We start from the raw sequence: 16,449 nt of genomic DNA, 5'->3' as shown, positions 1-16,449 counted from the left end.
AAAACCAGATTCATTCATGCACTGACCTGCAATTCTGCTCTTTCTTACACTCATAATAATTTCAGTCTTAGCTAGAGAATTCTTTTGTATTAAAATAGGTCATGGTAAGTCAGTACAAATCTGTATTGTATCACACAAAATCCACATAAAACATGCAATGTTTGACTGCCTTCATGTTTACCTATATGAGCAAATAAAACAGATTTCACAGCCAGACTATTGCATCAGAAATCAACATTTATTCACCATTATGTTTCTGTCTCTATGTCTTATCCTGTAATGTAGTGTGTACAGCAGCAGCAGCAAATATCCAGTACAGAATCGGACTAAAAGCCCAAATAAAAACCAATGCATGGACAAAAATGTCTCCTGGTGCAGATCTGAACAAGTGCTATAGAGGCACATGACACAAGGGTAACGTGTAGTCAAAGCAATTAATGATTCGCTTTTATTGATAAGGCAGCAATGTTATAATATTCCTCACAGAGATACAGCTGCTTCCCCTTCAGTTTAAAAACATAATCCATTTTCATGGTAAGAAGTATTTGTCAGGAATGTATGGTATTTGTGAAATAAGTCATGTCAATAATATAAGAATATCACATTTTCAATTGAATATAAAATCCAGTAATAATCCAAGTCTGAAATTTTCACAAACTGAAAATAGCATTAATATTAAACAACATGACTGATCACAGTATTTTGCTGTGGTGGAGCAGAAAAGTATTTTAGAGATGATTAATAAGTGGTGTACAAAGCATCTGCCTATTTATATATATATATATATACAAGTACCCATCTATATTTACCCAATTGCTTATTGTTTATTGGTATTGGAGTTTTATTTATTGTTTTTGTTTGTTTGTTTTATTGTTGTAATTGTGCTTGAATGATGCAAAATCATAAGATCCTCAGTAACCCTGATCACCCTTAAACTATTTATATGAGCTATATAAACATTAAAAAAGGCAAATGTGAAAATATTTTCATATTCAACATTATCTTTTGTCTCATCTGAGCAGTAAAGTGGCACAAATAAAAAATAAAAAAATGTTAATGTAGGGGTAAGTTTAAAAAAATTCAAAATAAACACTAAGAGTTATGATTAGTGCTCAAATCTATTTATTCTGTCTCAGATTTAGGTCCTGTTCAGTAAGATAATATTTAGTGTAATGAAATTAGTCCTTGTGCTTACAAAAAGAACTCTCAAAAACACTTGCTACTTAGAGCAAAGCTTTCGAGAAGAGATAAATGTGGGAAAGTTTTCAAATCTCAAATAGTTTTTTTTTTTAAATATGAGAATTTATTAGTTTAATTGAACACAGTAGATTTTTTTTTTATTGCTGTTACAGTGCAATGTTAGCATCATAAAGTTGATTGCAATATGATTATATTTCTGTTAACGTTTGCTGTTGACGGTTTGATGCACTTCGGAGTAAGTTAATAAAATAGTTACTTATTTGAATTTATAATCTGACAAAATAATACTAATAGGTCTAAATCTGTGAACAGAGAGCACTGAGTATTATTAACCCATGTGGGGTGAATTACATGCATGGGAGATACCAAGGTAACAAACCCTTCTTTCAGGCCCCACCACTCAGTCAGCGAAAGGAAAAACCACTGCTGCCTAAGAAAAGTGATCATCTGTCAAAGCCTCAGGGATTGCAGACACCTCAACAACAACCAAACACAGGAGAAAATGTGTATTTTATGAAAGGAAAACATTCCATATTCCTGCTCCATCAAGAAACAGCCTTTGGGTTTCTGTTTCGGAACAATGAAAACTACTCCCCAACAAAAAGAGAAAGTTACAATCCCAGGGTGTAGATGCAGAGGCCTCCTGGCATGTGTGTGTGTCCAGATCATTAGGGAGGAGCTGCGCATTTTTACCCGATTACACAAATTGCAACAACACAGAAGGGGGGTGGGGGGGGGATGATGTCATTGCTGCTTTGATAGAGAAAAATGTCATTTTTGTTTTTTTTTCCTGTAGTGAATCCAGGAGACCTATAGCATGTTGCTCTGTAATACTACATACACACTGCAGGTAGTTTTAGATGTGCTTGCTAAAATGCTTTCAGATGTTTTAAAATGTATCTAAGAGTAGCCAGAATTAGTGTATTGCTTGTAGGCCAAAATGAACAGAGATGAATTAAAACAATCTATTTGAACACAGAAATCCAATGATATATTCAATTCGAATTGGTTCCAATCCTGTAGCTTCCAAAGGTCTTTTTCAAAGATTATATGTATAATAAGCATACAATTTCAAAATATCCAGGAAATGCAATTGTACAGCAGGTAAATCAGTTCTTTCACAAGGCAAACTGTTTTGATACATGAAGATGAAAATGCGATTAGTCAATTTATGCACCATCAAGCTTTGATTCTGATATCTTGATCACTTTCAGGTATATATCTCTTGTCGTCCACTAGATTTAAGTCCCCCACTGAATGTCCCTGTCCTCTGGTTGTCCATGATCTGAAGCACATCTTCTAGGATCGATGGCCCCAAGTCCAGATGGAGGGAAAGCATAGAGCCAGCGTTGGACAGATATGACTTTTCCTCCTCATCCCTATCCTTCACACACTTCTCATTTTCCTCAGGATCTGGACTTTGTCCATTTGTGTGCAAATGAAGTGGAGAGCGGTTTGTGGATGCAGGAAGTGATGTATGCCGTGACACGTTCCTCTCTTCCAGGTGCAGTCTGGGTGGTTTGGGAGGTGGAGCGAGAGATGGAGATGTTGGGGGTGATTGGGTCGTAGTCAGTGCTCTTGGGACCTCAGTGGTCGCCATTGCTGTTGAAGTCAGAGGGGCTGTGGCCATCGGAGCTGGAAGGGTGAGTGCCTGCACCCCTCCAATGACAGGAAGAGAGAGGGCATTTTTTAAGAGCGGTGAGCTCTCACAGGACGGCAGGTGACTTCGTACACTCGCTGTGCGACTAAGCTGGAAAGACCCCTGGTGACCTTGTTGCCCTGGTAACAGGTGAAATTTACCTTGTAGGAAAGACAGGTCACCGAAAAGATCTTCTGCGCCCCCACCACTGCCAATGTGGATGGTGTGTCTGAAGTCTCCCAGTGGAGGACTGATCATGTCAGAGGAAAGAATGTCACGCAACTTTTCCTTCTTTCCTTTACAGCTTCTTCGTTTAAGGTATATGGGAGCCTTGGCAGACATGTTGGACCCACCGCGTCCTCCCGCACAACAGAGAGTCAGACCTTGCAGCAGGGTGAATGGAAGACAGGAAAGGCGAAAAGAATAAATGGACTGTACACGTGAACGGGAGACAAAAATCACAATGCACTTGGCATTCAAAATCAGTCCAACTTTACAAAGTCAGGATGCTTTTTGGTTCTTTTTTTGTGGAAAATTCTTCATTGGCTCAGAGCATCTTTTCATACACAAAGCCCAGAATTCACATTTGAAGGCCACATCCAGAAGGATAGTATTCCCATCAGGACAACGATCCTTACATCATTGTAGACATTGAACGTCCAGTCTGCCTGTAGTTTGGGAGAAAAAGAGAGAGTATTTAGCACATACATACAATAACTCAACTCTGACATAGCTAATTTGACAAAATAAAGCAGCTTACATTAAATTGATCAAAAGTGAAAAGAAAGTAATCTATAATGTGAAAAGAAAAAAAAATCTATCAGGGTTTCCACAAAAACATTAAGCAGCAAAACTGTTGATAGTAGTAATAAGAAGAAACATTGTAGCATATTAGAAAGATTTCTGAGGGATCATGTGACACTGAAGACTGGAGAGACTGAGTTTTGCCATCACAGGAATAACTACATTTAAAAATACAATAAAAGTAGAAAGCATTTTTTTTTAAATTGCAATAATATTTCAAAATTAATAAATGCAGTTCTTTCCAATATGCTGTATATTTTAAATATCTCTTTTTGTTAACTCGCTTTTTATTTACAACTGAACTGAGCCAACCTTTAAGTAAAAAAAAATTTAAAAAAAAAAATTTCCACAAAAGGATGAAACCCAATTCAAATTCAATGACCCAACTTATATAACACATGGGTTCTTTAGGTCAAAGTTAAAAGTGGGATTTACTAAGAGAAGGGAAGACAACAGAAAAAATGTTACAAAATTTAATAAGAAGTGAGAGATAATAAACAAACTGTAATTTGAAAAGAGTCGGAGCAAATAATCAGGATTTGTTAGTCTTGGCATGTTTGACTTGTCTTGCGCACATAGGAAAGATGACTATATCATGACTCTGTGTGTCTGCTGATAGTGCACTCAGCTGTCAAAGCCAATAAAGGTTCAGCAGCAGTTTAATGGGAACACTTGAGTGAAAGTGTTAGTGTGTATGTTTTTGTGCTGAAAAGTTTAACAGACCGTAAGACCTGTATGTGTGTTACAATACATCAGGGGCTCTAGAGCATGACTCATAACGCATACCTTTAGCATTAAATCATACTTCTGGAGCCGGTTCTGTTAACTATATCCTGGTGTGTGTGTGTGTGTGTGTGTGTGTGTGTTTCCTTCAACCTTGACTTTTATCAAAGTGAGTTTAACTAGCACACACTCTGACCAAAAACAAAGGGCAGTGTTTCCATCTCAAGTGTGGGAAAAGCCACCTTGCTGTTGCGTAAGTAACCCAGCAAAAGTCTGAGAAGTTCTGAAATGTTCCAGGGAATAAACTACAGTGTGTTTACACATTATTTCCTTCAAAGTATACTGATCCCAGATGTCAACTGAGTGTTTTGTGTCTTCCAGATTGCATCAACATTGTATGTAGGTCATTATCTCAAATGTTTGATCATATAATTGAGTATTATTCATTTATTTATATCATAAAAAGGATAGTTCCACCCAAAATGAGAAATCTGTCATCATTTAGTCACCCTCATGTTTTTTTTTTTTTTTTTTTTCAAATCTGTATGACTTTCTTCTATAGAACTTAAAAGGTCACAGTATTTATTTTGTTCATACACTGTAAGTCAGGGGTCTCCAAACTCAGTTCTGGAGGGCCGGTTTGCTGCAGAGTTTAGCTCCAACCCTAATCAAACACGCCTGAACCAGTTAATCAAGCTCTTACAAGGCATACTAGAAACTTCCAGGCAGGTGTGTTGATGTGAGATAAACTCTACAGGACACCGGCCCTACAGGACCGAGTATGGAGGCCCTGTTATAAGTCAATGGTCACTCATGTTTTTTGGTCCTAAATGTTCTTCAGAATATCTTCTTATATATTTTGGAGAAAAAAAGAAAGTCCCACAGGTATCTTTCAGTATCCCTTTAAGGGAAAACATTATGATCAAGTATTTCAACAACGCACAATGTAAACTAAAATCTAAACCTATACACTGAATGAATAAAGACAAAATGCTAGTTTGTTAAAAATTAGCATTTTTTGCTAACACAACTGGAGGAATGTGGAAACACAGGTGGAGGCATGCCTGTCTTCACCTGAGATAGCCTGTATCTGTGAGTGTGCAAGGCAAACACACAGATGTGAGTACACATGTGCATGCTTCACAGAAGCCAGTGCGCTGACTCACTAAACTGAGCAACATAATGATGAAACATAGATAAACAAAGTCAGAGAACAATTAACACATCAGTTCTAGCCTAACTGATCCAAAAGACTGTTGCCGCTTTTCCACTGGGGCTTGTGAACAACATGTAACAGGAATCGCCTGTTGTCTCTTGTGGAAGGAGAGTGTCGGACTCTTCTGGCGACCACTGCTGAACTGACATATTTAACTGTTGTTGTTAATTTACCTGAACTCTGACAGATTTTAAAATTGGTGCCTTTCAAAGTGCGGTCTGTAGTGGAAACTACTACTGATGTCATAGGTTCCCTTGTTCAGGACTAGAAGGGTTTTGGGGTCAGTTCAGAATATTTTTAAGTGGAAAACTTCAGCTTGTTTCAGTTGGTCTCCAGCTCCGGCACCAACCCCGGTGGAAAAGCGGTAAGAGTGATTAATTAGATTGCATTGCAACCTGAATGCTTTGTTTTAAATTTACAAATCATTTTTAGGTGAGATTATTTTCACTCAAGTCATTTATTTTCATATGAGGTACAAGAGAAATAAATGATTTTGTCAGGATACTGTCTTAAATTTCAATTTCAATTTAGAATGAAATAACCAGATCAGTCAAAGATCTAACTTCATTATATAAATTTGGCAAAATTAATACTCTACAAATTAGTTAAACTACATACAGCAGCATCATCTTTATGATATAAGGTTAGAGTGAATAGCACACTTAACAAAAGTGGGTCAGCATTAGTTTTTTGGATAACAACTTTGGATGTCAGAAAGGCTTTAATCAAGCCACAACTGAATAAAAATTTTTCCAGAGAAGGAATGGGGTGAGTCTTGTTCAGACTCGCAGAGGAGTGTTAGGAAGTGTGAATGGTTTTTCTTATGATACTTATGGTATTCTGATATCTCTGTGTTTATAAGAGTCTAATCATAGATATTAAACAATTCAGTGGAACTCTGAAGAATATGATTCTGGAAAAGATGATGTTTACCATCACTGAACTAAATTAAAGTATTTCACAATGTGGAAATGAACTCTGCCGCTCCTCTGAAGGCCTGCGGTTATTTATCAGTTTCAGAGCAGAAGTGAACAATGTTGCTGCTGGAAAGCGTAAATGGGGCGCTGTGCTCAGACAAGCCCTCAACAGACTGCTCTGTTTGGTAGACAAAGCAGAGAACCAACTGACACAAAAACACAACAGCTTTTGGTTTGTTTAACAGAGAGAATTACTGTCAAACCTGACAGTCAAGCATCAAAACACAAGTGGTATGATCTTTGTCCAGATCTCAGAGACTAACACATATTTACAATCAAACAGAAGAATGAGCACTGAATGTGCTATAATTATAGAGTCTGATATCCAAAAATAGATGTTAACTCATGAACAATTTTCATTCATTTCATGGATCTACACAAGCACTTCTATGGGATTGCAGATAAAAATATGAAAGGGATAACAAAAGAGCCATTATATGGTTAACTTACAGGTCATGCGTGATCACCGTTATGCTTTTATGTTTTCCTAATGGTTGTCATCCCATCCTCTATAGATTTAAAGCAATGAAAACAACCAAAAACAAACAAAATCACAAAATAAACAAACACTTACTTTTTTTAATACAATTCTAAACAAAGCAAAAAAAAAATGTTTCTGTTATGTTTCTACTTCTGATCACAGACTATTATCCAAACTTCAATTTTAAACTCAAACTCCAAAAGACATTTCAAAACCTTTTGAAACTTTCAAACGGCTTTTGTCAAGAAAACATTCAAAATTAGTCTTGAAAAAAAAAATTCTAGATCAAAATCAGCAATATGAATTTCAATTCATTTCAATTCAGCTCCACTTAATTCAAATTGCAATTATTTTGCAATCTAGAACTAAAAAAAAAAAAACTCAGGCAATGAAATAAAATACAGCTGTTGTGGAGGCTGTGGTCAAGCTGTCATTACCTCTGTTTAAAGCTGTGCGCGCGTGTACCCTTTCAATTTACTTACAAGCTCCAAAACTATACAACATCCCACCCGGAACGTTTTAACGTCATTATAATCCTTTACAGATACACATTCATCTTTTAAACAAGCAAACGATACTTTTGTGACTGAAGCAGAGTCGTGTAACTCCGTAGTCCGTCCATCTCACATGGCAGCAGTCCAAAGTCAAGGCGGTGTGCGCTCATGTGGCCACACGAGAAACACAACACCCCATATATTACATTAGCACTGGCGGACACAAAAGGAAGTTTCCTATACTGTATGTTCAAAAGAGCTTATCAGAGAGATTTTTTAAACGATCACTTGCGTTACAAAAATCTGACTGGAGTGTTCTAAGCGTAACTCCGTGAAAACACTGCTACATGATTACAGAACATTTTGTATTTAACCTGCATGCGATTTATTTAAACTCCACATGCAAATGTTATATTTTGCCTACCTTTGAGATGCCAGAGTGATCAAACTCCTATCCAAAACGCGTCTACGCGCAGGTCTTTCAGATCAAAATGATTCAATACCAATTATGCTCGGCCATATATACTTGTTCCCACACGAAAACCTGCAGAACTGACAGAAGTATAAAAATAACCCTAACACTTGATACCGCATACCTATAACAGAGAGTATTTGCTGATCCAGTAGAAACAGAGCCGTGCTATAGAGCGCTGTAAGCCCACCTCACATCACTGCTGAAACTGAGCGACAGGACTGGACTCAGTGGATCTGGATCGCCGGTGACATCTACAGTTGCGGTATCCAGGCCTTTCTTTGGCGTTTACAGCTGTGTAGTCTCCCGCTTCTTCCGTGTTTGCTCCAGCGAAGGGAGTGTGTAGCGCATCACACACGCTCGCGGTGACTCATAATCCGAGGTTATCACACCCTACACACTTGCATAACCCATTACTATGTGAATGTCTCCCTATCCAAACTTCCAATCGCTCATATTCACATCGCACATACTCAAAAACAGATGACAGTTTGTCATCACATATGAAAACAGAGATGCATTTTCAATCCTTTCAGGAATTTAATTTAAAAATGCGATAAAATTAAAATATCAACAGCTTGTTTATTCTATTCTGTGACCTACATCCAAGTGTAAGGGAGTATAGCAAAATAAACAAATGTTGGGCGGGGGACTTGGTTCTATTGATTGTTGATTGGATTTTGAGATGGGGGCAATACTCTCAAAAGTGTGAGGCAGATGAACATGAGATAACAGGAGCTGGTTTAAGTGGACTAAATTATTGAACAAGTCCTGCATGTCACCAACGAGAAGTCACTGGAAGCTCCTCTGTTGACATTTTGACAACGTCTTAATGGCATTATAGTTTACAGATCATATTTATTAGTACATATTCAACTTTTAAAAAAGTAGACAGTACTTTTTTTGATTGACACAATCCTGCATTCAGCTCTAACAATAGCTGGCCAAGTGCTTGCTTGTCTGCCTGCCTTTGGGAGGATCTTAGCCTTGTTCTTTTCAATATATTTCTATGGAGATTCCTTTTTGTTCTTTAAAACCTGTACTGTAAAATTCCTAAACACAATCCTGTGACTCATGCAGTCAGTGAATACTGTTCCTGCATGCTGCATCCTATTAATAGCACATAATAATTGGTCTGTCTCTGTAACAAAAAGAAGCTCTGCTCTTCACACATTGACAATAACAGGATGTCCAATGGAAATTTACGTCACACCGTTTGTGCACATGACATAGCGGCAAAAGATAACTTAAGCATATTCTAGAATTATGCAACAAACAACAACAAAAAATTTAAAAAATCAAAATTTAACTCAAAATCAAATCATAATCAAAAGACACTATACATAAAACACACAAGAAAAAACACCCACTCACAGTCACCCCCACAACTTCCTTATCATTTTTCTTTCACAGCTATGTGTTTTACTGTTGTTTCACATTGGGGAATTCCTCTAATATGGGTTCAGAGACTCCAGACCAAACTAAATGTCTTCACCAGGATCTTATTTTCTAACTTCCCTTTGTAATATCTGATGTTTTTCTTCAACTAATCATAATGATTAAAGTGCAATTCTACACTCTAAAAAATGCTGGGTTATTTCAACCCAACTTTGGGTCAAATTTGGACTAACCCAACTTTTGGGTTAAAAATAGAATGTAAAATTTAACCCAATGGTTGGGGTTAGTCCATATTTGACCCAAAGTTGGGTTCAATGGCTTGACTTGACATGTCTAAATCCTCCTACAATGATATTTCTGATAATCATCAGACCATATTCAGCCAGCTCACATTTAGATGCTTTTCATTATATTAACACATTCAATGGCTTGACTTGACATGTCTAAATCTGTCTAAAATGGCCTCTTTCCTTTTTCTCCTCTTTATCTTTTCATTCCATACTAGTTAAAACAATGTTTGATGGTTCTGCCCAACATACAAAGACCAGCGTGAAGCTAAATCATCTTTGGTTTGTCACTTCCTCTCAGTCTGATATCTGAACTATTTTCATTTTCTTGCTTTGTCTATCTGCTTATCTACCCTTATGACCTTATCTGCTCTTATAACCGACAAGCCTTCAGCCCTCAGCATCACACATATTTGCCTGCAGAACAATCTGTAGTCCTACTGCTGTGTGTGTGTAGCTTTGATTGGGAAGTAGAGCCAGCTATTATCCATCTTTCTGTTCTGTTTTCCAAATCCACTCCAGATGTGATGAGCATTGTGTAGAGCAGACCTGATTCCAGAACTCATACTTCTATAGAAACACACACATGCACATAAGAGCAGAAACACAATGCATGCCATTCCCAGCAACACATTATACTTTAGATAGTCTAAGGAAGCTCTTTCTGAAGCTGTGAGTGGAGTCAGTGAGTAAAGCATACCTCATGACTGTAGGGACTTGCCAGTGGAGCTAATTTGGCTAATTTGAATGCATCTACCCCCACGAAGCAAACTAAATTATGTGCAAATTCAGCAGTCAGAAGGCAAAATAAGTTCAAAAGTCATTGGTTCACATGTGCAGAGACATTGCACATTGCTCACCATTTCTGTGGTTAGCTGCAAACCAGTTAATTGGTATGTCAAATATCAATGCAATGAAACTATGTTTAGAGTCACTATAGTGTCTATCGTGATCAATTCAATGCATTCTTCTCAAAGTGTCAGACAATTATTTGTAAGAGGTCTATGCCCAACAATGCAGCAATATAGCCTACAATAAAGTAATGAACTTTTGTAACATAAATAGCGAATCCATGAATACTATAGGCCTATTAATCATGCTTTAAGAGCCAGTCGCCTGTTTATGTTTTTCCAGGTCAGGTTCTTACTCGATTTACACTAATGATCAAACTCATGCAAGCTTTTCCCAGTGGAGCTGAGTGCGCTCGGTCACGCGCACAGCAGTATGCTGACTCTACATTCTGCTCAGCTCCGCTCGCTTCAGCGCTCATCTGAACACGGAGAGCCGCCCTTCACTGCGCTTTAAAATGAAATATGCGCATCGGTTTATCAGCACTAAACTCGCATTACAACACACTTATCTGCAGCGGATTAACAAGAAACCCACACGGACCAGAATTTCCACTTTGTGAATGTTATCACAAGTTTCTCACAGCCGTGATAACAAATCAACCGAGCATTCACGCCTTTCCTCGAAACTATTGCGCAAACAGAGTATAAATTCAGATGAATGAACGGCATCTGCCACACAGCCAAAAATGTCTGTTTATTCTAGAACAAGCACAGTGACAAGTCGATCTTTTCCTTTTAATACCATGTTTACATTCCCCCCTTAATACACTTAATAAAACATAATTCCATATCGCCTGGTCGAATTCAGCGCACTAAGAACAAACACCTATTTTGAGAAAATTAAGTGAATTTACTTACAATAATTGCGTTGCGAAGATCCAGTGTTAGATTTTGTGATCGGGTAACGAGATTCTTTACATCTTTTGCCAGTCCGTTAGGGGCTCAAAGACAAGTTTGGCAACAGTTTAAAGCATCGGTGACACTTTAGTGCGGGTCCAGCCCCTCGTGCTGCACTCGGGCGGTTTTAAGGGTCGCTGGGTAACGCGCCATTGTGACTGAACACAAAGCGGGGGCCCGGGAAGGCTGGAGGGGCGGCCGCCGTCGCGCTTTTAAATCGGCCTTAATATATTGGTGCAAGCAATTCTGAACACTTGATAGACTTGATAGATGACACTCATCAGGCCTAAAGGTTTAAAACATAATAAGCACAGGAGGAGGAACCACTGTTAGTCAGTTTATTACTTCACTAAAATTTGCATACTGAGCAAGTATATAACAGAGTATAAAGGGACCTGTTGAGAGGCCTACAGGGGCATTTCATGCAGGCCTTGTTGGGAGGTCTGTAGGCAGTTGAAAGCTTTCTGGTTGAGTTTCAAGGCCAGATTCAGAACAGCTTGTTCTCTGTTTGGAGCAAACGTGATCGAGATCATGAACATGTATCTCATTCTCAACCCCTCATTTGTTACAGTGATAAATATTTAATCTTATTGTAGAAAATAACAAATCAAATTCAGCTACAACAGCTCTGCAAGCACGAGAATCTTAAGTCAGATACTGCTGTGTCTAGTGGAGTAATAGGAGGGAAGAGACATTTGCATTTGAGGCAAGCTGATTCTGGTAAACTTCATAGATGTGGATGGGTTAAGGTCAAAGTTCATGACCTGTCAAAGACTTAGCTGGGAGAGCAGTCTGAGAACGAGGTCTGTTTTGTACTTAGATGTGTATGGGAACAGAACATGTTTAAAAAGGCAAGACTAAGCATAGTTATACCCAGATAATGAACAATGATATTTGACTGTCAGAAGCTTTTGAAAGTGGTGGACATACATAAATATTAATCTTATATTTAGGGTAGAGTGGGGGGAAATGCCCTGTTGGTGTGAACCGCCTCCTACTGTTTTTCCCCAAAAAAACACAAGATAAAGTCAAGATAAATTTTTGTTGTAACTATGGACTACGTTGATAAGAGTGATGTAGAAGTATTCACCATGAAGCTTACACTGGTGATGTACCTGAGGATCTCACAGTGAGTGAGTCTAAATCTAATTTTCAGGAGAAAGAAAAGAAAAAGTGTTTTAAAGCTTTTTGTTTTGTAGAACATCACAGTTATACAGTTGCAATCAAATTAATTCAACCACCCTGACCTGCAAGGCATTTTGTTGCACAGAACCACTGATCTACATGACTATATTATAGATCAGTGCACAGAACACAATTTTATGAAAACAATTCAACAAAGGCTATTAGAGAACTATTAGAGAACGTTTCTTAATACACATTTGAGTGATTCTGAGAATGTAACATTAATGAATAATGATAAAAGTCCAATTGGCTATAAACATTCCTGTTCAAAATTATTCAACCCCCCAAAGTCAAATTTTGTGCAGAATCTTTTATTCTTACAAGCTTACAAGCTTCTGTCACCTCTCTACTGCAGTCTTGGCTCATTCCTCGCCGGAAAAGCTTTCAGATCACTGATAACATTTCCACTTCCACCTTCAAACTCCACCAAATAAAATCAAACAAAATAAAATCAGGAGACTATATACACCACACAGAACAGGACACTCAGGTTCATCCTATGGCTGATCCCTGAACCAAGCATAAGTAGATTTGGATGTGTACTTTGGGATGGCTGTCCTGCAAGAAAGTCCATTGATCACCAGATTCCGTCTTTGCACCAAAGGCATCACAATTCCTGCCAAAACAGCTTTATACTTCAAAGAATCCATGAAATCCTTCATACAGTCATGATTTCCACTTCCTTCAACAGTAAAACACCCCCATAACAGGACTGGTCCACCTCCAAGTTTGACCATGGAGATGGTGTTTTTCTGTTTTTGCACAAGACAAACCGCTGATCCATGGGTCCAAAAGTTCCATCGTTCCATAAAACATTCTTCCAGAACCCCACATGTCTACCCAAATGAATTATAACATGTTCAAGTCAGCATTTTATGCACTTCTTGGTCAAGAGTGGCATTCGGCAAGATGTCCAACACAAAGGCCATACTTATACTCTGCATTAAAATGTTTGTCATTCTTTCATCAGGTCATTTTGCAAGTCTTTGGCTGTACATTGCAGATTGATCTGATCAAATTTATTATGATATTGTGCTTTTTCTTTAACACACTCAAAGGTTTTCTGGTACAACACATTTTAAGCTAAGGAATAAGGCTGCCTGCGGTGTCTCTAGGAATTTTTAATGTCTTGGAAATCTTCATGCAGCCTTAGACTTTCTAATGTGATAACACTATTTCTTCTATAGCTTTTGAGAGAGCTCTGTTGAAGTAATATATTTGCTATTCATGTCAGCACATGCATGGGCATACAAGTTTATGTATGTGCAACAGCTCAAGCTAATTCAAGCTAGTTTTTTAATAGAGATTCTAAAGCCTATGTGTTTTAAGACAATTTTGTTCCCCACCATACAAAAAAAAAAAAAAAAAAAAAAAGGTGACTTAAAAACAGCAATGTTGAATAGGGGTTGAATAATTATGAGATAGCTATGTTATTTAAAAAAAATCCTATAACTCAAAAATATTACATTATATATTGACATGATCACTTTTAATATTCCAGTAAACTGTTATAGATGGAATTTTTATAAAATCCTGGATCTTCAGAAAAGCTTGTATTTGTAAAGCACTGCAGTCTCTGAGGGGTTGAATAATTTTGATTGCAACTGTATGATATGAGAATAGTAAGGCCTGTAGATAGGGAGTATATGTTAAGAAAAATATTATTATATTTTCAGATTGTAAATAAATAATATACATATATACATACACCACACATACACACACACACACAATTATTATCACACACACACACACACACACACACACAATTAAAACTCCTTTTTTTTCCACATCTAGTCTGTGGGGTAAAACGCCTTTGTTAAAAAAAATCCTTTGTTATCCATCAAATGTATTCTAACGAGTTGTTTGAATAAAAATAATTTAGACTTTATATTTAGAAATGACCTCAAGTTAGCATCAGGTAGCTAGTTAGCAAGACAGTTATATACAATAGCCAGTTATAACAATATTTTTCAAATAGGCTATTAGAACTTTGTAATTCATAATTATTGTTTTTTTTTTTTTTAAGCTAAAACTGCCTGTACTCTGAGTTTGCTGTAAATGTACAAAGCAAATTGCTTTGTCAGACTGGTACAAATTAATTTTTTGTTAAAAATCTAATAACATGAAAACTCTGGACATTTTTTATATGTGGTTTATAATTTATGTCATTGTCACTAAAACTATGATAACTGGACACATTTAACTTTAGTTTCACAGAAGAAAAAAAAAAAACATTTATCAGAAAAAATGCCACACATTTTTTCTTTTCAAATCATGTTTTTATTCCTAATATTAGATGTAGATACACAAGTCAACAAACAAGTCTGTTTCTTGTTTAGATCAGTAATGAAAAATGCTCCACAGCACACTCGCCCCGAAGTGGCGGGGTTTGGTATTACAGACGAGAAACTCAGCAGGAATAGGCTGCAGTTTACAAGAGGTGCAGTTGCAACAGTAGTAGTATTAATAATAGTAATATTAATAATGACCTTTATAATAATAATAACAATAATAAGAACAACAGATAATAGTAGTGATATTAACAACTCAGATTTAAAATCAAGAATGGAATCAATATTCTTAAATAAATGGTATTTTAAATGGTTTTGGTGTGATTATTTTTTGAAGATGCATTAAAATGTTGTAAATATAATACTTACTATTTGATGGGGGGGAGGGGATCTGCTTAAAAAAATCCCAGATTATATCAGATCTAATGCTTAGTACTTTGAGGCCACACATACTTTTACTGAGAGATGAGTTTCCTCCCACTGAATCCACTGTATTGCAATACAATTACATTACATCACACTGGATAGTGTAAAATGGGAGAGAAAGGAAAGAAAGTAGAAGTTTTCAGATAAAGTAACTCTGATAAAAATAATAGAAAAAAATCAACAGCACAAATGAGAGACTAATCCATAGCAACACACTGACTTATTTCAGGAAGCAATTCAGCGCACAGTCCCAAACTCTATGTGCAGGCTCTGACTAAATGACAGTATCCTGTGTGAACAAAAGCACTGGTCTACAACTAAATCATTGTGCCGCAGTGTCTTTATCCTTGAGGATGGAGCACATTAGACCAATCCAGAGAAGAATGTTTCATAATGGTGATTCCAAGCTCCTAATGTCTTACTCTGAGTGAGTCACAGGTTCATGTCACTGAATAGAGTGGAAAATGAGCTTCAGTGGCATTGTCCACTCACTGAAAACTGCAAAGAGGTTGTTTTTTGTGGACAGGACAAGGTTCAGTAGAGAGTCTGCATCATTTTCCTTCACATCAAACTTCACAGCAAAAACGAAAAGAGAAAAAAAAAGAAAGATAAATAAAAACACCCTAGGCTCAGCTTTCAGTTTACAGTGTCTTCGTGTTGACCCATTAAATGCATCTCCAAAGATAATGTGGAGATGAATGACATAAGAGTGGACATGGCTCAATACACACCTCAGAGGAGGGGGCTTCACTGTATGACATCAAAAAACTCACACAAGGCAAGTTTCTCACAATCACATGAGGCTGAAAATCTTTATCCTACAAAAATACTGTTTTCATGCCATAGTGGGTACACTTGTTACCAATACATCATGCATTTAACTGCAAAAGTATATCTGAAATCCTGTCTTCTACATTGCTATTGATTCTGCCTGCAACTTACGGGACAGGAGGGAGTCTCCTGGTGGCCGAAAATATAAAACCTACAATTATATAAGTATGTGGTAAAAATTTCACATTCCTCCAAGGAAGATAATTTATAGTAACTTGTGATGTACAAATAAAGGGAACAGAACCTCTCAACCACCATGAGCGGGGGGAAAAAT

At 37.2% G+C, this 16,449-nt stretch overlaps 1 protein-coding gene across 6 annotated transcripts; it reads right to left on the bottom strand.

Moving 5' to 3' along the window:
• Positions 1-219: 219 nt before the first annotated feature.
• On the bottom strand, positions 220-12,575 carry LOC109088766 (cdc42 effector protein 2-like). Of its 6 annotated transcripts, XM_019102898.2 has the most exons (3): positions 8,197-9,149; positions 7,959-8,086; positions 220-3,507 (listed from the first exon to the last, which is right to left on the bottom strand). In XM_019102898.2, the coding sequence occupies exon 3, from the start codon at positions 3,179-3,181 to the stop codon at positions 2,411-2,413; it is 771 nt and encodes a 256-aa protein (XP_018958443.1). In that variant the 5' UTR covers positions 3,182-3,507; positions 7,959-8,086; positions 8,197-9,149; the 3' UTR covers positions 220-2,410. The 6 variants fall into 6 exon arrangements, with proteins under 6 accessions (XP_018958443.1, XP_018958446.1, XP_018958444.1 ...); XM_019102901.2 differs by lacking the exons at positions 7,959-8,086; positions 8,197-9,149 and adding an exon at positions 11,401-12,575; XM_019102899.2 differs by lacking the exon at positions 7,959-8,086 and having other exon boundaries at positions 8,131-9,150.
• Positions 12,576-16,449: the final 3,874 nt, after the last annotated feature.

This window comes from Cyprinus carpio, chromosome A5 (genome assembly GCF_018340385.1).
Source record: "Cyprinus carpio isolate SPL01 chromosome A5, ASM1834038v1, whole genome shotgun sequence".
Lineage (NCBI taxonomy): Eukaryota > Metazoa > Chordata > Actinopteri > Cypriniformes > Cyprinidae > Cyprinus > Cyprinus carpio.
The sequence above is the reverse complement of the archived record's forward strand: the minus strand, read 5'-3'. Positions and strand labels throughout refer to the sequence as shown.